Source organism: Balaenoptera musculus, chromosome 17 (assembly GCF_009873245.2).
Source record: "Balaenoptera musculus isolate JJ_BM4_2016_0621 chromosome 17, mBalMus1.pri.v3, whole genome shotgun sequence".
Classification (NCBI taxonomy): domain Eukaryota; kingdom Metazoa; phylum Chordata; class Mammalia; order Artiodactyla; family Balaenopteridae; genus Balaenoptera; species Balaenoptera musculus.
Genome location: NC_045801.1, coordinates 37,223,668 through 37,247,449, shown reverse-complemented (window position 1 = coordinate 37,247,449; position 23,782 = coordinate 37,223,668). Strand labels below are relative to the sequence as shown.

Sequence of the window (23,782 nt, the reverse complement as noted above, 5' to 3'; positions counted from 1 at the left end):
AGAGTTTGTGCCTTTTAGCCAACCTCTTCCTATTTCCCCAACTGCATAGCCCACGGCAACCACTTTTCTATTCTCTGCTTTTATGAATTTGACATTTTTAAAAATTCCACATATAAGTGATATTATGCAATATTTGTCTTTCTCTGGCTTATTTCACTCAGTGTAATATAAATAAGCACTCCGGGTTTATCTATGTTGTCATAAATGACAGGATTTTCCTTTTTTAAGGCTGAATGATATTTCATTGTATATACAGTTGACCCTTGAACACTGCAACATGGATCCACTCATACACTTTTTTTTTTTTTAATAGTATGTACTGTGAATGTAGAACCACTGAACTGTGGAGGAGGAACTGTGGATATGGAGGGCTGACCATAACTTATACATGGATTCATAACTGCTTGGAGGGTTGGTGCCCCTAAGCCCCAAATTGTTCAAGGGTCAACTGCAGATGCCATATTTTCTTGATCCATTTATTCATTGATGGACACTTAGGTTGTTTCCATACAAGGTATGGAAAAGGCTTCTGTGAACAATGCTGCCATGAACATGGAGTACAGATATCTCTTTGCGATTAATGATTTCATTTCTTTTGGATATATACCCAGAAGTGGGATTGTTGGGTCATATGCTGGTTCTATTTTTAATTCCTTGAGGAACCTCCATACTGTTTTACATAGTGGCTGTATGAGTTTACATTTCCACCAACAGTGTACAAGGTTTCCCTTTTTTCCATATCCTCCCTGCATTTATTATCCCTTGTCTTATTGCTAATAGATATCCTAACAGGTATGAGGTGATATCTCATTATGGTTTTGATTTGCATTTTCCTGACAATTAGTGAGCACCTTTTCATGTATCAATACCTTTTGGCCAATTACATGTCTTTGGAAAAATGTCTATTCAGATCCTTTGCTGGTTTTCTTAATTGGGTTGTTTTTTGCTATTGAGTTATATGAGTTCCTCTTATATTTTGAGTATAACCCCTTATCAGACATATACTTGAAATATTTTTATTCTAGAGGTTGCCTTTTCATTTTGTTGGCAGTTTCCTTTGCTGAGTAGAGGATTTTTAGTTTGATGTAGTCACACTTGTTTATTTTTGCTTTTGTTACCTTTGCTTTTGGCGTCAAATCCAAAAAATCATTGCCAAGACCAGTGTCATAGAGCAGACACCCCTGTGTTTTCTTCTAGGAGTTTTATGGTTTCAGATCTTGCATAACTTCTTGCATAACTATAGTACAATATCTAAACCAGGAAATTGACATCAGTACAATCCACAATTGCATTCAGATTTCACAAGGTTTTTGTTGTTGTTGTTTTGTTTTGTTTTTTGGCTATGCCATGTGGCATGCAGGATCTTAGTTCCCTGACCAGGGATCGAACCCGTGCCCCCTGCCGTGGAAGCATGGAGCCCTAACCACTGGACCACCAGGGACTTCCCTCACCAGTTTTATTTTCAATCATTTGTATTTATATGTCTATATGTGTGTATAGTTTAGTGCAGTTTTGCCACATATGTACATTCATGTAACCACCGTCACAGTCAAGACACAGAACTGTTCTATCACAAGTCTTCCTAGGAGAGCTGTTTTTAATTCACCCTTTGAAGGTTGATGTAGTCCTTCGTGACCCCCGCTTTTTATGCAGTCTCCTATAAATAGATTCATCCATCTCCTTAGGTGGGCCTTGAGCTTTATCTCCTCCTGTGCGATTATCAGAAAATCACTCTCTGCAGGATTCAGCAGAAACCCTAAGAGCAAAGGCTGGCTTTGGCAGGTGCTTATTTATTAGTGTTCCTAATTTCACTTTTTTGGGGTGGCTTTGCACCTTCTATTCTCTAGTGCCAGCTCTGAAATGTGTTTAAAAAGATGCTTTAAATTGTCTGCAAGCATTTTATTTGTTTCAATCAGAAGATTCACTGTGATTTTCTAATATGCCATATTTTGGAAACAGGCAACCATGGAAATATTAAAGAGCATGTATCTTTATAGTTTTCATTAATAGTTTTTTCATAATTAGAAAAGTTGACTTTGTTTTATCATGGTGCCGTGCATCTATGATTAGTTGATGATTAGATATATTATTCATTCAAAACCATATAAGATAATGTATTTCAGGAATGGTCATAACATTTATAATGGACCTCTTTATGAATAGTTTAATTTTCAGTCATACATTTTATTTATTTCTATAATAGTTTTAATATTGAAATAATTAAAACAGAGAAGTTAAATAATTTCTCCAAGCTCATGGATCATTGAAAAATCTGACACCAGAGTTCACATGAGTCTTTTGCTTATCCTATTTTCTACAACTCAGATTTAAATGGTTTTGCAATTAACTTTTAAGTTGGATTTATATACCCACATACTGTACATTTCTCTGAACTTTCAAATCAGGTTAAAATGACAAATATATTTTTCAATTTCAAAAGCAAACAAAAAGAAAAGTGTAAAATCTCAAACCCTGGTTCTTAGAAAACTTAAAAGTTTGAAATTAGCACGTTTAGAAGTATTAAGCTATTGCTCAATATACAACCCATTTTTACATGAGAAGAAGAACCTGTGGAAAGTCATGTTTTCCACAGACAGATGATAGGAGGAGAATAGCTTGATTTAAGGCCAAGAGTAAATATGAGGCATTTCAAGCGTAGGTGAAAACTAATGACATTTGGTGTTTCTCTGGTTTTTATCTTACGACTTTGCAGTTTCTTCAAGTGCCAAGAAAAATAGAAAGGCCGATGTTAATGTTGGGCTAGGTTGCTTTGTTTGTCTTTTAATATAGTACTAATTTTATTTCCAAATATACTTTTTCTTCCTTCAAAGGGATTCTTAAAAGTATTTTAGTTTTCTTTAAAAGTAGGCTTAGGGAATTTATGTAAAATGTAGAAAGCATTGGCTAGTTTAAAATAAGTAAATATAACTTTTATATGGGGAATAATAATCTAGGGAAATAAACTAGGCCACCCACTGCCAAAGATATTTGCTGTATGTCAGAGTTTATGTGGCCCTGCAGCAGCAGTTTACTGTCTAAAGACTGTGTGTTCTTATTGCTGTGGACAGATGGATTCTCCACTTGAGATTTGTAAAGATTTGTGTCAGTTCAGATCAGTGAATTGAAACAGCATTTACTGATTGCTTACTAGGAGATGTAGTTTCTGACTTCAAGAAATGTATGCTATATGGAGAAAGACTGACAGGTCCTTGTGATGTTCTTGTACTTATAAGTACGGAAGGACCCTAAGAGCACAGATTTGGGAGGAAGGGAGTTTGAAGAAATGGTGGTCAGGAAAGGCTTCATAGAAAGTGAAGTTTGAGCTGTGCCTTTAGAATTAACAGGTTTACACCAATATTCAAATGAAAGGAGAGCATTTGACCAAAATAGGTGTACTCACAACGTTACTCCCTCTCACCTGCACCCTCATTCACTCCTTTTTTCTTTGCCTTCATTAAGGCAAAATGAAAGTGTTCGTGGCTGATTTTATGGGCCCTGTTTTTAATGCAATTCTTAGGTTCAAGTAAAACTTCAAGCCACCTTTCCTTGCATGCCCATTCCTAGATTGTAATTTTCTAAGTTAGAAAAAAGAAAACAAAAACCAGGTTCAGCTCTTACCTTAGGAATAATGAGAGTCCATTCATTCAGTTTCTCTGGTTCCCACTATGACTTCTTGACCAATGCCTGTTTGTTTCCCTGTTCTCTTATCGTTAACACCTTGTGGTATTTCCCTGCCTGAGCTGCCTGTTCATTCATTTGCAGTCCTATCCCTGCTCCTCTCTTCACTTGAATTCATTTGCCTTAGCCCTCACCTTGCCTGGCCTAATGCATGCCATCTCCATTCCTGCACATCTGGCCCAGACATCTGCCATCTTGAGTCTCAGTGGTCATCCACCTTCCATCAGTATTTGACCAGCTTCTGGGCATGGTCTGACCCACACTGTTTACTTAGACAAGAGGTAGTCTTGATCACATTCACACTGTCTCTCTGTAGTTTTCAAACTAGGACTCAGTGCTTCCCTCCCTTCTCACTCCACTAATTAGTTTCATTAGTATTCAATTGATATAATTAATTGTATTTCTTTTCTAATCACTGCAATTGTATCTATACTAGTAAAACTATTTTTATCCTCTATGTAATTTCACTTTTGTGTTGATTGAAACTTTCATGGGGGACAAATGTTACTTTCCTTTTGATTACTCACTTTAAAGCATCTGTGAACCAACGTAACTAAAAAATTACAAACTCACACAAACTTAGTCTTATCTGGCTTCCAAATCCTGAACGCTTTTCTTCCCACCCTACCACACTGCCTTGCTATTTTCAGTCTAAAACCTTCATGAAACATTTAACCATTTACTTCCTCTAATCTAGCTTTAAGCTGCTGATAATTTTATTCATTTGCTTAGCCTTGGGTCCAATAAGATCAAAGTTCCAACTCTATATGGACCAGTAATCCTTACTGTGTTTCTACATCAGTAAGCAATGTACTCTTGTCAACAATTTACTCTATATGATGATGGGTTATATAAAGGACCAAAGGCAAAAGGTAGGGGAGTTAAATAGATTAGCAAGTCTTCATCACCTTTCCTAACAAGACATCAGAGTGCTGAGAAGGGAAAGTAGGTGTTTAGCATTGCAAAGAAGACAGGGTTTTGAGGCAGAACCCTGGATTTAAGTTGCAATTTTGTCCACATAGTAGCTCAGTAACTTTGGCTAAGTCTTTCAACCTCTCTGCATTATTTTCTCTGTAGTAAAAATGGAGATAATAATATGACCTCACAACATCTCAAGGATTTAAATCATAAATGTGAAAGTACTTAGAAAAATAGCACAGTGCTGGGAATAATGTAAGAAATCATTATAGGGTAGACACTGTAAGTGCTAAGTTTTGAGTATGTTTTCAAGTCATTAGTATGTGGTAACTTTCTAATACCTGCCTCATAGATTTGATTAACCCAGTAATCCAAAGGAAAAAAAAGGTAATAACATGATGTTAGCGAGCAAAGTAAACATAGAATACTTATTTTATCTATTCACTTTTTTTCACTGCCTTTACAGGAGAGCCTTGAATTTAGGAATTCTTCGAGACCCTGGATCAGAAATTGAAGACAGACAATACCAAATAGATCTGCAGTCCATCAATATTGGTACTGCGCAGTGGGATCAACTAAAACCGGAGAAGGAAAGTGGCACAGGAGGGGTGCTAACAGAGAATGAAAGAAATTCTCAGAATCCAGCCCTTGAGTGGAATATGGCCAGCAGGTGGGAAATGGTTGAGAAGCTTTCTCCACGTTCTAATATTTCATTGACAGAAGAGCAATTGATGATACAGTCTTTAGCACGCCCAACCTAAGTGTTTTAGTATTGTTTCTGCATTTCATGACGATCATTAAATATATTTTGTAATTGTAGCTGATGATTTTGCTTAGAAACCTGCTAGTCCTACCACTGTTACACTGCAATTATTACAAATTTAAGGTCGTGTCAGAATTTTTTTTTAAAGCTTGTTAGTTGATGAAAGGTTCCACTTCAGGCTAAGGATTCATTCACATTTTCCCTTAAAATCCATTATATTCAAAGCCAGATTTTCCTTATTATTATAAATCCTTGGCCCCCAAATGTTCCGTTAAATGGATATTCACAACTTAAAAAAATAAAGATAAAACTAAAATAAAATCAATGTAGGTACAAATAGAGAATTAAAAGAAAGAAATGAATGACTAACTCTGTGCGTGGGTTCTCAGGGAAGGTTTCACAGAATATATGGCTTTTGAATTTGTTTCCACAAAGTACGAGTGGCAGGAGAGGGGAGGGGGCATTTTGAACTAAGAAAGCTACTGCAGTATAAAAACTTGGCATGTTTTATTCACTTCTGAATACCAAGCACATAGTATCATGCTTGGCACAGAATAGGAAGTTCGTGAATATTTGAGTGAAATAGTGAGGGATCGAATGATTAGATGATTAAGGAAAGCTAACAAATCAAGTGACTGAATGTGAGTGTTCCTGAGAGATACTGATTCAAATAAAGACAAGAAATTTTAGATCTGGTGCTGTTTAGTTCTGCTGATTAATCTTGACAGAAATACAAACAGAACCATAATATCATTAGATTTTTGTTTTTCAGTAGGTATTACAGGTAGAACTCAAAAGATATACAGTGAAGAATAATTTACTCCCTTCCCTAACCATTATTAAATGGCAGTCTTTATAATGGTTTTCATTTATTCCTCCTGATACATTACTCACATTTTGTCTGTAATCATAATGTGTTTCTGTGTGAATGATTGGGAGAAGGAAGTAGGGAAGTTAAGCATAAGGAATCATCAAATTTTAAAACTTGCAGATCTCTTGCTTCCAAAACCTTAATTTTTCAGCTGACGGAATACATCAGGGTTCAATCAGAGCAGGACAACCGCTATAAGTATTGTAACATACGGGATTTATTTTAGGAATAAGACCTTATCCAATTGTGGAAGAAGCTGGGTGACCTGGGTAAAAATTTGTAGCACCCCAGGGAACCTGGGAAGCCAGGCACGTCCAGTGGCTGGAGGGAGCACCGAAGGCTGGTAGGCAAGTCCATGGGAGGTTATTGCTTCTGCTTCTGGAGTTGAGCCTACAGTTGCTATTGGCCAGCAGAGCCAACAATCAGGAAAAAGTCACAAAGGTGGGAAGAGTGAGGACAAGCTGGAATCTGCTGGTACCTCTGCATCGTAATTTCACTGCTATTTAAAACAGTATGACTGTCAGAGAATATTGTCTGTTATTTCTCTTCCACATTCCAACTCCCTTGCAATTTTCTCTCTAAACTCTGAACCATTCTTAGCAAGTTATGGAACAAAACCACTACAGCAAACTAAGTTTGAGGCGATTCCTTTGCTTGTCCAGTGTCACTTAAAAATACAGCTAAGTGTGGAACCTCGGTTTGCTTCCTCTTAGTCAACTACTTTTCTTGTACTCAGTACTCTGACGCCTTACTCTTATGCTAAGTTCATTGTTAGTTAATCACTTTTTTTTCTTTTAGCAACCATTTTTACTACATCTGGGCTTACTTTTATAATCTGAGGTAATGAAGTGATGAGAACTAAAATAACCTGTACTGATGTCTGCCATGTGCAGGTTACACATTAAAATCACTATTGCTATTTGACATGGTGATGAGAGCTTTCGGGGTGTGTGGGATGGTGTGGAAAGTTTATCTTGTAATTTCCTGAAAATGCCAATGAGCCTTAATTCTCCAAGTTAATATGATTTTCTTGTTTGTACTATTTAAAGATAAAATTTGAATAGACTTGAAAACTGCAGTTAAATAAATAATTTAGTTTTTATAGCAAATGCTTTTGTTTGGCCCTCTCACTATCTGTGTTTGATTTCCCTGGGTAAATTATCTTTCTGACTTTACTGAGAGAAATAGAACATATTTATTTGTTTGAGTATTTTGATGTACATGGACCAAATTACATATACTACCCTTTGGCCTTTTTCACCACACATAGGATTTTTTTTTTTAATTAATTAATTATTTTTATTTTTGGCTGCGTTGAGTCTTCATTGCTGCGCAAGGGCTTTCTCTAGTTGTGGCGAGCGGGGGATACTCTTCATTGCGGTGCGTGGGCTTCTCATTGCAGTGGCTTCTCTTGTTGCGGAGCATGGGCTCTAGGTGTGAGGGCTTCAGTAGTTGTGGCACTCAGGCTCAGTAGTTGTGGCTCGCAGGCTCTAGAGCTCAGGCTCAGTAGTTGTGGCGCACGGGCTTAGTTGCTCCGCGCCATGTGGGATTTTCCCAGTCCAGGGCTTGAACCTGCGTTCCCTGCACTGACAGGCAGATTCTCAACAACTGCGTCACCAGGGAAGACCCACAGATAGGATTTTTTGAAATTGTTATTACTATGTTTTCTTAGCAGGCTGTATTTGAATTTGACACGATCGTAAAATCTATCCATTCTATGCTTCACAGGGTTAGTAACATTGACTATGTGGAAGTATGGTACTGTGTTGCTATTAAAGTACCTGAAGCATGAATAATGCCTTAATTCTGAGAGATCATGACTATTCCATCTGACTGTTGATCTCTTACATTTTTACTTTTTTTTTTTTTTGTATTTGCTTCTGATTTTTTTTTTAACATCTTTATTGGAGCATAAGTGCTTTACAGTGGTGTATTAGTTTCTGCTTTATAACAAAGTGAATCAGCTATACATATACATATATTCCCATATCTCTTCCCTATTGCGTATCCTCCCTCCCACCCTTCCTATCCCACCCGTCTAGGTGGTCACAAAGCACCGAGCTGATCTCCCTGTGCTATGCGTCTGCTTCTCACTAGCTATCGATTTTACATTTGGTAGTGTATATATGTACATGCCACTCTCTCACTTTGTCTCAGCTTACCCTTCCCCCTCCCCGTGTCCTCAAGTCCATTCTATAGTAGGTCTGCATCTTTATTCCCATACTACCCCTAGGTTCTTCAGGGCCATTCTTTTTTTTTTAGATTCCATATATGTGTGTTAGCATACGGTATTTGTTTTTCTCTTTCTGACTTACTTCACTCTGTATGACAGACTCTAGGTCCATCCACCTCACTACAAATACCTCAATTTCATTTCCTTTTATGGCTGAGTTTTATTCCATTGTATGTATGTGCCACATCTTCTTTATCCATTCATCTATCAATGGACACTTAGATTGCTTCCACCTCCTGGCTATTGTAAATAGAGCTGCAATGAACATTGTGGTACATGACTCTTTTTGAATTATGGTTTTCTCAAGGTGTATGCCCAGTAGTGGGATTGCTGGGTCATATGGTAGTTCTATTTTTAGTATTTTAAGGGACCTCCATACTGTTCTCCATAGTGGCTGTGTATCAACTTACATTCCCACCAACAGTGCAAGAGGGTTCCCTTTTCTCCACACCCTCTCCAGCATTTATTGTTTGTAGATTTTTTGATGATGGCCATTCTGACTGGTGTGAGGTGATACCTCATTGTAGTTTTGATTTGCATTTCTCTAATGATTAACGCTGTTGAGCATTCTTTCACGTGTTTGTTGGCAATCTGTATATCTTCTTTGGAGAAATGTCTATTTAGGTCTTCTGCCCATTTTTGGATTGGGTTGTTTGTTTTTTTGATATTGAGCTGCATGAGCTGCTTGTAAATTTTGGAGATTAATCCTTTGTCAGTTGCTTCATTTGCAAATATTTTCTCCTATTCTGAGGGTTGTCATTTCATCCTGTTTATGGTTTCCTTTGCTATGCAAAAGCTTTTCTGTTTCATTAGGTCCCATTTGTTTATTTTTGTTTTTATTTCCATTTCTCTAGGAGCTGGGTCAAAAAGGATCTTGCTGTGATTTATGTCATAGAGTGTTCTGCCTATGTTTTCCTCTAAGAGTTTTATAGTGGCTGGCCTTACGGTTAGGTCTTTAATCCATTTTCAGTTTATTTTTGTCTGTGGTGTTAGGGAGTGTTCTAATTTCATTGTTTTAGATGTAGCTGTCCAGTTTTCTCAGCACCACTTATTGAAGAGGCTGTCTTTTCTCCATTGTATATGCTTGCCTCATTTATCAAAGACAAGGTGACCATATGTGCGTGGGTTTATCTCTGGGCTTTCTATCCTGTTCCATCGATCTATATTTCTGTTTTTGTGCCAGTACCGTACTGTCTTGATTACTGTAGCTTTGTAGTATAGTCTGAAGTCAGGGAGCCTGATTCCTCCAGCTCTGTTTTTCTTCTCAAGTTTGCTTTGGCTATTTGGGGTCTTTTGTGTTTCCATACAAATTGTGCAATTTTTTGTTCTAGTTCTGTGAAAAGTGCCATTGGTAGCTTGATAGGGATTGCATTGAATCTGTAGATTGCTTTGGGTAGTATAGTCATTTTCACAATGTTGATTCTTCCAATCCAAGAAAATGGTATATCTCTCCATCTGTTTGTATCATCTTTAATTTCTTTCATCAGTGTCTTACAGTTTTCTGCATACAGGTCTTTGGTCTCCTTAGGTAGGTTTATTCTTAGGCATTTTATTCTTTTTTGTTGCAATGGTAAGTGGGAGTGTTTCCTTAATTTCTCTTTCAGATTTTTCATCATTAGTGTATAGGAATACAAGAGATTTCTGTGCATTAATTTTATATCCAGCTACTTTATGAAATTCATTGATTAGCTCTAGTAGTTTTCTGGTAGCATCTTTGGGATTCTCTATATATATTATCATGTCATCTGCAAACAGTGACAGTTTTACTTCTTCTATTCCGATTTGGATTACTTTTGTTTCTTTTTCTTCTCTGATTGCTGTGCCTAAAACTTCCAAAACTATACTGAATAATAGTGGTGAGAGTGTGCAACCTTGTCTTGTTCCTGATCTTAGTGGAAATGGTTTCAGTTTTTCACCATTGAGGACGATGTTGGCTGTGGGTTTGTCATATATGACCTTTATTATGTTGAGGTAAGTTCCCCCTATGCCTGCTTTCTGAAGAGTTTTTATCATAAATGGGATTTGAATTTTGTCGAAAGCTTTCTCTGCATCTATTGAGATAATCATATGGTTTTTCTCGTTCAATTTGTTAATGCAAATTAAAGTTTAATTGCATTAAATTTATTGCAAATTAAATTTTAATTGCATTAGAAAGTCACCAGATAGTGTTCCTCTTGGAAGGAAAAAAACCGCACACGCACACACACACACACACACACACACACTAAAATAGTCTTCAACTCTTAACTAAATATTTGATTTTTAAAGTTACTTTACAAATCAAATGACTTATCCTTATGACTATTTAAAAATAAGAGAAATCTGTAAAAATAGGTATAGTTAATAAACTTATAACCAATAATTTTCCAAAAAGTATGTTATATATATTTATTGTTCATAATAAATGTGTGTGAATATTACTGTTTTTTACATTTAGGAATATCCACTCTAAGGGATTATCTCAGTTGATTATCACAAGTCTTAAGTATCTTCTGGTCTATCTTTCTCTGTAGTATTTCTAGTTTACTAATTTTTTCTTAAATTATATCTAAAATTCTGTTTATTAATCTATTATAGGATTAATTTTAGTAACTACATTTTTTATTTCTGGATACTCTGTTTGGTTGTTTTTTAAATCCATTTTACCTTTCTTGATAGTACTTTGGTTTTTTCCTCCTGTTTTTCATTCCATCCTATATGTCTTTAATGATCTTAAAGAAATTTATTGTATTGTCCATATGTGGAAATTCCATTATCAGAAGTTCTTGATAATGAATTTGATAATGGGGTTGAAGTCTCCTATTGCTAAAAAAAAAAAAAATTTGGAGTGCATATAAAATCTGTGATTAGGAGTTTATCTTCAGTGGTCTTTGTTTCTGGGAATCCTTTTTGTCGGCTTGAACGCATATTTTTCCAGAGATTTTACATTTATTTCTGACTGATGCCCTGGGGTTATCAAAGGTCTGATGCCACTTTTATATGAATAACTCAATATGGGTATTCCTGGACCAACACAAGTAATATAAGTTACAGCTTCCAAACACACATGGGGTAGTCCCATTATTTTTAATTTTCCCATTATTTTTATTTTAATTTTTAAGTTGAAAAAGCAGGGATATCTCTGTTTTTTCAATAATCCCTCGTGCCAAATCAGGCAAACTTCCTTGTTTTTTTCTATTTCTGATTGGAAGTTGTTTTTCTGACCTTTTAATGGCCCCAGATCTAAGTTGGCAGCTCGTTTCAAAATCCTTGCCTGTCAGGGATGTAAGGATTAGCCTGTTGTCTCAATATGGCCATTAAAAATCTATTCCCTTGGTTTACTGAGAGTGACTAGGACCCTGAAGTCATTAACAATGTCAGTTAATACTTTGAGTTTTACTTCCCTCTTTTGTTAGTTTACTAGATTATTATCTAGTAAAATATTAGCAGAATTTAATTCTTGTTGTAGTTATTTCTTCAGTGTTTATTTTTACTTTCTTTTGAATTCAGCCTTGAAAATACTTGAATCTATAAAAAAGTTTTTATGATTTAAAAAATATGTATCCTTAATGCAAATACTTACGAGAGATAATACAAAAGAAAAGTTAGCACTCTGTACCAGTGAAGTTCTAGTTTTATAAGAATATTGACTTAAAAAACTTTTTTAAAAAATTTCTAACATCATAGGTCTTCCATATGTTGTGTTACTTACTGATTTAATTCACATAGTGGGAAAAAATTATGATACAAACAAGTACTTTTTTTTCCCCATCAGTGCTTCAGCTAAGGTTTGCTCTTAGTTGGTTCCCTGCCATGTTTTCCATTTTAAGGTATTTTTAATACATCGTATATTTTAGCACTCCCCTATGAGAGCACATCAGATGTTACATGTTTCTCACATTGGTCATTTTATGGAATTTGAGCTATTAGGCTATAATTGTGGTGTCTCTCAGGATCTCAGCCCTTCCTCTGTATTCAGATTTTAATACTTCTTCTATTCACCAGATCTCTTAATTCTTTAAAATTGACTTTCTTGAAATCCAATACTTATGTGTCACAGAACCAGATGATCCAATTTGCTTTTTTGGCAGACACCATAGAAAGCTCTGCCCATTGCACAGTTTCAACAAAAGATACTAGTATTCTCTAGACTATTCTGGTAGAAAAGGATATAGACAGACTTGAGTTTTATCTGGGCTTTTTCATGAGATAACTTATGCCAATTCTCTGATCTCAACTTGGTCATTTTATAATAAAAGAGAATAATAGGGACATATTTACAAGGAATATTAAATTAATGGTTCCAAGGAACTTTTGAGGTACGGCTTGCTAGTAAAACATAGAACTGTATTATTTCATGAAATGAAAACTAAGAATATGGGTAGTAGACTTGAAGATCTGCACTAGCACAAGCTTTGGTTTCTCAATAAGATTTTCCAATTTTATCTTCTACGATGAACGCCAATACTTCCTTTGAAATTATTAGCAATTAGCAATTTTGAATGTAGAGTAGGAATAGTGTGCTAAATAACTGATCAAAAGGTGAGAATGTATAAAGAAAAATTAAAATAGAGGTCAAATGCTGCTCTGTTATCAACTTGCCCTGCGGGCCCAGTTGTGGAACCTTTGTTCCAACTGGGTGGTCTTAGCCCAGTCCCTGAACTTCATTTCCTCATAGATAATATGGGGCTAGTAATGTTCCTTACTTCACATACAGGGTTGCTGTGAAGAAGAATTCAGTATCAAAGTCACAAAAGCCATTTCACAAACTGTAAAGGCAGTCATAATCTATGAACTCAGATAGTTCTTAGAGTTAAAAAAAAAAAAATCAAAGATTAAGAGGATATGCTTGTGAACCTAATGAGATTGGAAAGATGGCAGTTGTCAAGCAGAATGTCAGAAATATTAAAACTAGGAAATTAAAAATGATCACAAAATAGTAAGATTATTTTTGATAGCAAGAGAGATCCTAAACTGTAAAAACAAAAGGAATTAAAAATAGAAAAAGTAATTTATTGAAAGGTCCTAGGATGCTCTTAATATGAAATTGATTAATTACATCTGAACTTCTCAGTGATTTTTTTATATGAATCTGAAGTTAAGAATTGAAGTTACAAAAATTATGATTATAAAATGTACAGATAGACACAGTCAAAATAATTATGTAATTTTGTCATACATGTTTGTAGTACAGAGACTTGTATAAATTTAATGAAAATTATCCTTAAAAATGAAAAAGCTAATATATATTTTTTTTTGAAAAAGCTAATAATTTTTACTTTATCTTTTAGCATACGGCGGCATCAAGAAAGAAGAGCAATTTTGACTCCCATTTTAACAGATTTTTCTGTCCGAATAACTGGAGCACCTGCCATCATTTTCACCAAAGTAATTTCTCCAGAAAATATGCACACTGAGGTTAGAAATTAATTTAGTTTTTATTTTAGTCTAAATATTGGAGCAGCTTTTCTTGTGTGTTAGGAGTTTTCATAGTTTCCGTGCATAGGATATGAAATTAGCTTATTATTAATAAGTTATTATTGTAGCTAATAATTATTAAGTACTTTATAGTACTATTTAGGTATTGCTTTTCATGTAATAACTCATTTAATCCTTATAATAATCCTATTAACTTCTCCTACTGTCCTCGTTTTGTAGATGAGGAAACTGAAGCATAAAGAGTTAACTTGTCTAAATATTCACAAATAGGAAGCAGAACATGGTGTGAACCCAACTGGTCTGGCTCCTGGCCATACACTCCTGACCTCTGCCGCCTCTTTCTAATGAAAGCAACAATAATATTGACAGATCACTTAGGGTTCTCACATGGATTACCTTACAAAGAGATTTCTACATGAATTGCCTTATTTACTCTTCACAGAATCCATATGAGGTGGATATTATTAGTATACATATTTTATAGATGAGGAAACTGAGATCAAAAGAAATTAAGTAACTTGACCAATCTTACTAGCCAATTACTAACGGATCCAGGTTTGAAGTCTAATCACTATGGTATACTGCCTCCATGCCTAGAATAGAAATGTAATAATAATGTGATCCATCATAACTTTAAAAATATTCTTCATAAAAGTTTGTTATGCTAAAAACTTGATAAACTTTTTGATCATTCACAGAGTTATAGGCAGTTGTTATAAAAAGTTCAGAAAAATTAGGCACAGATTAAATATATTATTAATCTAAGGGGATAAAAGTTTACATCATTCTTTGAGTTTTTAAAAAACAATATTTTGGGGCTTCCCTGGTGGTGGAGTGGTTAAGAACCCGCCTGCCAATGTAGGGGACATGGTTTCGAGCCCGGGTTCGAGCACTGGTCTGGGAAGATCCCACATGCCGCGGAGCAACTAAGCCCGTGCGCCACAACTACTGAGCCTGCGCTCTAGAGTCTGCGTGCCACAACTACTGCAGCCCGTGCATCTAGAGCCCATGCTCCACAACAAGAGAAGCCACCACAATGAAGAGCAGCCCCCGCTCACCGCAACTAGAGAAAGCCCACGCACAGCAATGAAGACCCAATACAGCCAAAAATAAAAATAAATAAATTTATATAAAAAACAAACAAAAAAATATTTTGTATGTGTTATCTTATTTGATGTTTGTAATTGCCCTATAGGGAAAGTTAGGTTAGGCAGGATATCTTTATATCCACAAAAGGTATATAAAAATTAAGTAAGTCTACTTATATCTTTCAGTTACTTAGTAACACAATTGGTTTAAAATACACAAATATATTCCCTTCATCATTACTTGTGGAATAAAATAAGAATTCTAACTATAATGAGTAAATTTTGGAAACTTTTTGGGGGGAATATTTATTTAACCAGAAAAAGGGGATCGTTTCCGACATGCTTTTCTTTATGGCTTTATTAAAAGCTGCTCTAAGCTGTGTAGTTTGTATTTGGACCCATTATAAGTCTCCTTAAATCCATTCTCTTGGATGACACTATTAAGGAGAAGGTTTGTTGGACACTTCCAAGCATTTGAACATTGTCCACATGCACTTCATGACAAGAGGCAGGGCTTCTGCTTATTAAGTGAAACTTCTGGATTTTTCATTTCTGTTTTCCTTCCCTGAATGGTTTTCCAGCAATGAATGTTCAAGTGACTCAGTTATGCAGAACAACACCAGTTATGTAGTGGACAGCTACCTAATGCTGCCAAGATTTTAGCAGTTTAAAGAAGTAAAATTAATTAGTCTAGCTACCTTTGGCTTCAGCACTCCATTTTGTTATAAATCATTTGGAGTGTATCCTTTGGAGAATACTCAGACCATACCACTTGTGACTGTAATTGCTGCCTATAGTTGCCTGTTTACATCTGTCTGCCCACCTAGATTGTAACCTTCTCAAGAGCAGATTGCCCTTCAAGGCCAGCCTCACTCTCTGTGATATTCCTAGCACTCTAGTATGCTGCATGGTACTTGGGAGATGCTCACTAAATATTGGTCCGTCTGAGTGGGTGAACAAGATTATGGTAAAGAATTACATCATTGCCTACATATTGAAACAATGATAGTAGTTTGACGTATGAAAAGCCAAACGTACATGAAATGGTGAAAAATTCTTAGTGTGTTTCCCTGTGACTAGCACATGGCCTGGTGCACAACAGGCCCTCATAAATGTTTATTAAATTAATCCATTAAACTGTTGAGTGGCCGTGCTCACCATTTCTGCTATTCTCATTAACAGATGAACTCAAGTCCCAGGAGAATTCATCAACATCGTAAAGGTCTAATAAGTAAGAATGATAAATTATCATCTAATGGCTATCATGTTTCTTTATCTCTATTCAACCTTTTTTTCTTTCAGGAGATTTTAGTGTGTGGCCACTCCTTGGAAGTGAATATAACCACAAACCTGGACTTCTTCCTAAGTGTGGCTCAAGTTCAACTCTTACATCAGTTAATAGTAGCAAATATGACTGGAGTGGAACCATCAAGCAAAGCCACAGAGGTAACTATTACCTGATTTTGATTAGGCTTAGTGCATTTGTGCCAACTTTACATTGATAATAGGAAAACAAAAATTAAATGCTTTCTGCTAATTATTCTATTTAATTTTATTCAAAATATGGACATAAATCATTTTGGATTGGTGTTCTTTATTTTTGAAATTTGTTTGGTCTCTTTTCCTGTAATTTATCATGCACCTTTGCAGAATTGCTGTGGCCCAGCCCCAGAAAAGCCTCTGTTAAAAACATGATTTTATTGCCCTGCTGCAATTTTTAAAGTGCAGTGCACAAAACCTGATATAGCTTTCACTTACTCAGATACATTACAGGGACAGGGCCTCTTTTGGAAGTGCACTTTGTGAGAGTACTGTGGGAATATCTTCAATAAATAACTTCTAAAGCATTCGTTTCCCATGCTCAGTGAAGAATGGACACAATCAAAAAACTTGAATGCCTGCCTAGAATTTTAATTTTGATCCAGTGTTCATTGGAAGCCTACATTGTAACCACAAAGCATGTCAGCATGAAACAAAGAAAGCTGCTTGTTAGATGCTTCTCAAAATATTTTTTCTTTGCTTTTTGTTTCCGTACTTCTATAATCATATCTGTGCTTAGAATAAATCTTTTATAAAATCTCTAATGAAGAAACTGTTTATCTTTGAAAAAGGCATTGCTTATATTTTTGTCATGAGTTATGCAGAAGGCTCTAAGTGCTATTTCTTAAGGAGGAAGGGAAGGAGGAGGTGTTCACTGAGAGCCACTTGATGCTAAGCAAGCGTGCCAGGTACTTTTATGTAAGTTAACTCATATATCTTCAAGCATGTTATTGCAACCACTCTGTGAGGTACATGTGAACATTATCACCATTTTACAGATTAGGATATTGTGACTCAGAGGTAATAAGTGACCTGTCTGAGATCATACACACATAACTAAAAAATGGTAGATCTGAGGTTTTAATTTAAGTCTTTCAAATCAGTGCTTTTTTCATTCTGCCATGGTTGCTGTACTATAACTGTTACATTAGTCTGAATCACCTTTATTTTTTTAATTATTTAAAAATGATAAAGCTTTTAACTTTCATAAAGAAAGATTCTCTAACTATATCATCTTTTACCACCCATGATTTGTTTGCTCAGTATCTTTTTTAAAAGGACTATAAAGCTGTATGCTCTTCAAAATATTGACTTTTTCCCCAATGTATTTTAGACAATCCATAAGAATATAAATATATGATATGAAAATAAGCAGAGCAAAAATATTTCCCCATGGCATTTTCAATGAAGTCCTTGAAGGAGGTTGGGTTGGAAACAAATTCCTATATTATTTGTGCCAATTTTATGAATCTATCATGTCAGTGAAATATAACTCACGGATTTCTTTTTTATTTCTTTTTTATTTTTATTTTTAAAACATCTTTATTGGAGTATAATTGCTTTACAATGGTGTGTTAGTTTCTGCTTTATAACCAAGTGAATCAGCTGTACATATACATATATCCCCATATCTCCTCCCTCTCACGTCTCCCTCCCACCCCTCTAGGTTGTCACAAAGCACCGAGCTGATCTCCCTGTGCTATGCGACTGCTTCCCACTAGCTGTTTTACATTTGGTAGTGTATATATGGCCATGCCACTCTCTCTCACTTCGTCCAGCTTACCCTTCCCCCTCCCCATGTCCTCAAGTCCATTTTCTACATCTGCGTCTTTATTCCTGTGCTACCCCTAGGTTCTTCAGAACCTGTTTTTTTTTTTTTCTTTTCTTTTTTTTAGATTCCATATATATGTGTTAGCGTATGGTATTTGTTTTTCTCTTTCTGACTTACTTTACTCTGTATGACAGACTCTATGTCCATCCACCTCACTACAAATAATTCAATTTCATTTCTTTTTATGGCTGAGTAATATTCCATTGTATATATGTGCCACATCTTCTTTATCTGTTCATCTATTGATGGGCACTTAGGTTGCTTCCATGTCCTGGCTATTGTAAATAGAGCTGCAATGAACATTGTGGTACATGACTCTTTTTGAATTATGATTTTCTCAGGGTGTACGCCCAGTAGTGGGATTGCTGGGTCATATGGTAGTTCTATTTTTAGTTTTTTAAGGAACATCCATACTGTTCTCCATAGTGGCTGTATCAATTTACATTCCCATCAACAGTGCAAGAGGGTTCCCTTTTCTCCACACCCTCTCCAGCATTTATTGTTTGTAGATTTTGTGATGATGGCCATTCTAACTGGTATAACTCACAGATTTCTGATGTGTTTTAGGAATTTATAGAACTTAGCAAGTTGATTGCTAACTATTTACCTACCTGCTTCTAATGCCTTTTAGTAGGGTCTGATTTGAGTAAATAAGGCACACTCAGAGTTAGATTTCTAACAACTCCTACCTGAATGTCAAGTCATTCCTCACAGTTCCATAAACGAGCTAGGATTGTTTTTGTTGTTTTAAAAATGTGTCTGTGGTCCTTATTCCTTCTTGGAGATGATACTAAAAGTACAGACAATATACTGAAATACAGTAGAGACAATACACTGAAAAATGATTAAGATGGCAAATTTTATTTTATGTGTGTTCTACCACAATTGAAAAAAAAAGTACAAACTCTCTGAAGACAATTTGGTCCTATCCCCAGCCTCAGTGGGATATGTCTGTGAAATTTCAATATTAAAAAAAAAGACTTTCCATGAACTAGAAGAATGTTTTTCTATTCATAAATGAGTAGCACAACTCATATCTGATAGTCTAAGAACATAAAGATATTGTAAGAATTGGTATAATTTCTTCCTTAAATATTTGATAGAATTCACCAGTGACCCATCTAGGCCTGATGCTTTCTGTTTTGGAAGGTTATTAATTATTGATTCAATTTCTTTAATATATGTAGGCCTATTCAGATCCTCTTATTTCTTCTTATGTGAGTTTTGTTAGATTCTGTCTTTCAAGGAATTGGTTCATTTTCTTGAAATGGTTATCAAATTTGTGAGCTTGGTCATAGTATTCCTTTATTATTCTTTTAATTTCCATAGAATCTGTCGTTATGTCCCCTCTTTCATTTCTGATGTTAGTAATTTGATTCCTCTCTTTTGACTTTTTGTTTATTTGCTTGTTTTTTGGTTTTTGGTTTTTGTTTTTTTGGTTAGCCTGGCTAGAGGCTTATTAATATTATTGATCTTTTTAAGGAATCAACTTTGGGTTTTACTTGCTTTATTAGATTTTCTGTTTTCAATTTCATTGATTTCTGCTCTAATTATTTCTTTTTTCCTGCTTACTTTTGATGGTGTTAATATTTTCAAACAGTTTTTCACAAGGTTTCTTTTGAAACTTTAATTCTGAAAATTATTCAAGAACATGAAAAGGAGATTTTGTTAGAGGAAGCGTATCTACACTGTTAACAAAGGGGAAGAAAGATGGACAGATATTTGGAAATTGAAGTGAAAACAGTGGAACAATATAAGGATTATTACTAGAACCAATATTTAATATTAATTTTAATTATATAGACAACTAACACATAATAAAACTTTCAAGTATATAGCTAAAAGAGAAGCACTTCTGGCAATAAAATGACCAGCTGATGGTTTAAGCAAATTGCCTCCCATGTTAATTAAAACTTTTCCAATATTTTTGCTCTAAAAATGTACTCATTGCTTAGTGATCAAGCAGCCTGTATTTGTACACTTTGGTTTTCAGTGTTTCCTTCAAGTGTTTATGACTTCCATGATTGCTGGTTCCCAGAATATTCAATTTCTTCATTTTAAATTAACCTTTTTTTTGTCTCTGTACATATTATGATAGGCTGAGAAAGTACATGAGAAAAAACATTTAGTATTCAAAAAGCCAAAATTAATTCCATATTACAAAGTACACGGCCTTCTATATTTTATTCTATAGTTCATGTCTTTATGATAACATCTGTCTCTATAGTACTAGTACAACAGGAATGTTATTTGGGTTTCTTACATTCTAGTTCCCTGCCATTTACATGAGGTGGGAGTTAACCTCCTAGATAACTTCACAGTCAAATCTAAATGTACAATTCTAATTTTTCTCCAAAAATAGAGCTCTACTACTCATCCTTGGTTTCTTTCCCAATGTTTAGCAGGGCAAAATTGGTTTACTCTTTAGAAGATTCTTTACCTTCTTATAAGGTGGTCTAGATCCCATGAAGGCCCAATTATATAAAAGTGGTTGTTAGTAATATAATCATAACATTCATGCAGGAAGAATTAACAAGGGAGATAGTTCAGTTACATGTACCAGTAAATGTCAGGAAACTTTTTAAAGAGAATATGACTAAACAAAGAGTTAAAGTATTTTAATTTGTGCAAGTCTGTTTATGGGCTAATAATGCAGACCATTTTTATATGATATCAAAAAGAAACTAAACATCATTTTAAGTGTTCCTAAAGCTATTGGCATGCAGGACATTATAAAATGTTGTTAAAAAATAAAACAAAAAATTCTACTTTTTTAACATTTTATTCCAGTTGCAGTCACCCCAAAAACAAAAATACACCATAAAAAAAGATAATTTGTATAGAGTGATTATAATTTATATCAGAGTGATTTAAACTGAGATGAAAGCTGAGTAACCTATCTGAACTCTATAAAATTATAAACAGTATAGATAAGATACTAAAACTAGCCTGTTTACTTGAAATGGTTAATTTTTTTTATAATGCAATGTTACTTTTATCGAAGTAGTGCATGAATTTTAACAACCAAATGTTGCTAAACTAAATATATCAAAATAGTGTCAGTACACTGACATCCCCACCTCATCCTGCTTAGCCATTTTTAACTCTATAAGCCTTGTCTTCTGGTATTTATCCCATCTTTCTGAATAAAATGAATAGACTACCATCTCTTGATTTACTCATTTTAGTATTACCTATTCACTTGCTGTTTACTGTAGATGAAGATTCCGTCTCTTTTACACTTCTCTTCCACTCTTACATTTTCCCAGTATTCTTATATCATGTTTTTAAAGTCAGTATGAATTGTTTTCATTATAAAGACTATGTAAATATTGTTCATTGCTTAGTGAAGTAATATGATGTGATTATATTTCCTCTCTTTATAGTCTTCTGTTTTTCTTAAAGTTAATCATTGCCACATTCTTTTTATTTGCTCAGTTTTTTTTGTTTTTTTTTTTAATCTCTACCTCTTCTCTCATTCTCTCCAACCCGCCCCAAACCCTCACCAGTGACTCTACATAATGCCTGGCAATTTAATTTTTCACACTTTGAAACTTGTAAAATAATGTCAACTCTGTTTTTACCCTTGGAACCATTTTTCGTGAAGTCTTCATTTTTCCTTCTCCTTTCTGGACCAGTAGTTCTCTAGACCTGCTACACACTTGACACAACTGAGCCAGATGAGAGAAGGTTGTGATTTTTGAGGTTAATGGTAGAGTGTTGGGAAATTATAGGGTATCAAGTAAGTAATGTTTTTTCCTATGAATATAAATAAGTAAAATTGCCAATATCTTTATCCCACCATTCTAAAATATTAGGTATTTTGAGTTCCTACATAGAAACAGTATAATAGTATAGAAAAATATTGTAATAGATCTTATTATACATGCGTAATATAGTTTACGTGGGTGTTTTTACAATTTGCTATAAAATAGAATATAATATATAAGTTGGACTTTTTTGAGCTATGATTAAGTATATGCCCTAGGAGTGGTGGCGAAGGTTGTTTTTTGGTAGTATTATTATCTTAGCTTGGAAATTATCTGCTTTGGAGTTGTGCTTCATTTTAGGAATGGAAATTCTTGTTTTTTTGTCAATGGTGAAAAATTCTTACAAGGCATACTTGACCAACCTAAGGATTGCTAGGAGTCGTTGGAACTACAAACTTAAGAGTAAAGAAGAAGGGGGACTTCCCTGGTGGTCCAGTGGCTAAGACTCCGTGCTCCCAATGCAGGGGGCCTGGGTTCAATCCCTGGTCAGGGAACTAGATCCCACACGCATGCCACAACTAAAGAGGCTGCATGCCGCAACGAAGATCCCGCATGCCACAACTAAGACCCGGCGCAGCCTAACTAACTAAATAAATAAATATTTTTTTAAAAAGAGTAAAGAAGAGGGGAAGGGACTTTGAGTGGTGGTGTAGAAGCAGATGTTTTCTGGAGTAGAACTTTAGGCAAGATGAGCAAAATAGAGGCTAATATACCTTGAGAAAACATGTGAGTGGAGGTAGGGTTTGAAAGCAGGAAATAAGACTGGTTCGGGAGAGGATGTTGATGTTCTGGTCTATCTCAGTGCTTTCTATCTTGAGGTGGACATGAGTGGGAGAGGCCATTTCAGAGGTTACCTATTTCTGTAACCTCTGTAACGTTTCTCCTTTAGAAAAGGAGATAGGAATATTGGATAACATGGATGTGGTGACTTTCCATCAGTGTTACTATGCTGAGTATTTGTTTCCCTTCAGAGGCACCTGGATTGACTACTTGTAACCAGGCAATAAACCCAGGCTCCAATAAAATATGGATTCAAGCAGAGCCTTAAATGGACAAGAGGCCCTCTGAGGAAATACCTTGAATTTCTTAAAATCTAGACCTGGAAAAGATATTAAGTATTTTACTACCTATTCTCTCCAAGGGAAGGACTTCTTAGGTACATTGAGCTATCACACCTGTCTCAGTTTTAGTTAGGCCTTGTCAATGTTAAAAATAGTATAATTTTCTCCTGGTAAGCTTACGCTTAGAGAGAAACATGCCATAGTTACTTCAAGGTAGATGCTAAACATCAAGAAAACAAGAAATATTTTAATTGTCTAGCCACACTAATATTTATCCCATATGTTGGGTTGGCCAAAAAGTTCGTTTGGATTTTTCTGTAACATCTTAGGGAAAAGCCCGAATGAGCTTTTTGGCCAACCCAATAGATTTCTTGACCAGAAATCCAGTGAATACAGTAAGTTTTCCTAAGGTACTATTAAACTGTCTGTCCTAGTCTTTTTCAGCAGTATTCAATGAGGGCTTACTCTATACCAGATATACTGGCTACAGACTGATAGAGGTATGAAAAATAAACATACTGTGGTCCCTGCCCTCTAGGATTTTATAATGTGGTTGAAAAATACAACATAGACAAATGGATTTACAACTAAGACCTCAGAGCAGTAAACAAAAAGTGTCAAATAAGCTCTATGGAAAATTAGTGCTATAACAAGTATTCAGAATAAGAAGAGAAGACTTTAGGCTGGGTGGTCAGAGATCTAGCTTCATGGAGAAATTGGGGTTGAATAGGCAGAGAACAGTGACCTGCTTCTTTACTCAGTAAATATTGAACCCTTTCTATGTGTCAAAAACTACTATGGATACGGGGGTGACAGCATTAAACAAAGGAG

General features: G+C 35.2%; 1 protein-coding gene across 1 annotated transcript in view; it reads left to right on the top strand.

The window, feature by feature from the left end:
• VPS13B (vacuolar protein sorting 13 homolog B) overlaps positions 1 to 23,782 on the top strand; it is a 775,748-nt gene that overhangs the window by 468,332 nt on the left and 283,634 nt on the right. Inside the window, exons 31-33 of the mRNA XM_036830846.1 lie at positions 5,063 to 5,266; positions 13,734 to 13,860; positions 16,272 to 16,415. Of these exons, the coding sequence (XP_036686741.1) occupies positions 5,063 to 5,266; positions 13,734 to 13,860; positions 16,272 to 16,415 (475 nt within the window). The remainder of the gene's footprint in view (positions 1 to 5,062; positions 5,267 to 13,733; positions 13,861 to 16,271; positions 16,416 to 23,782) is intronic.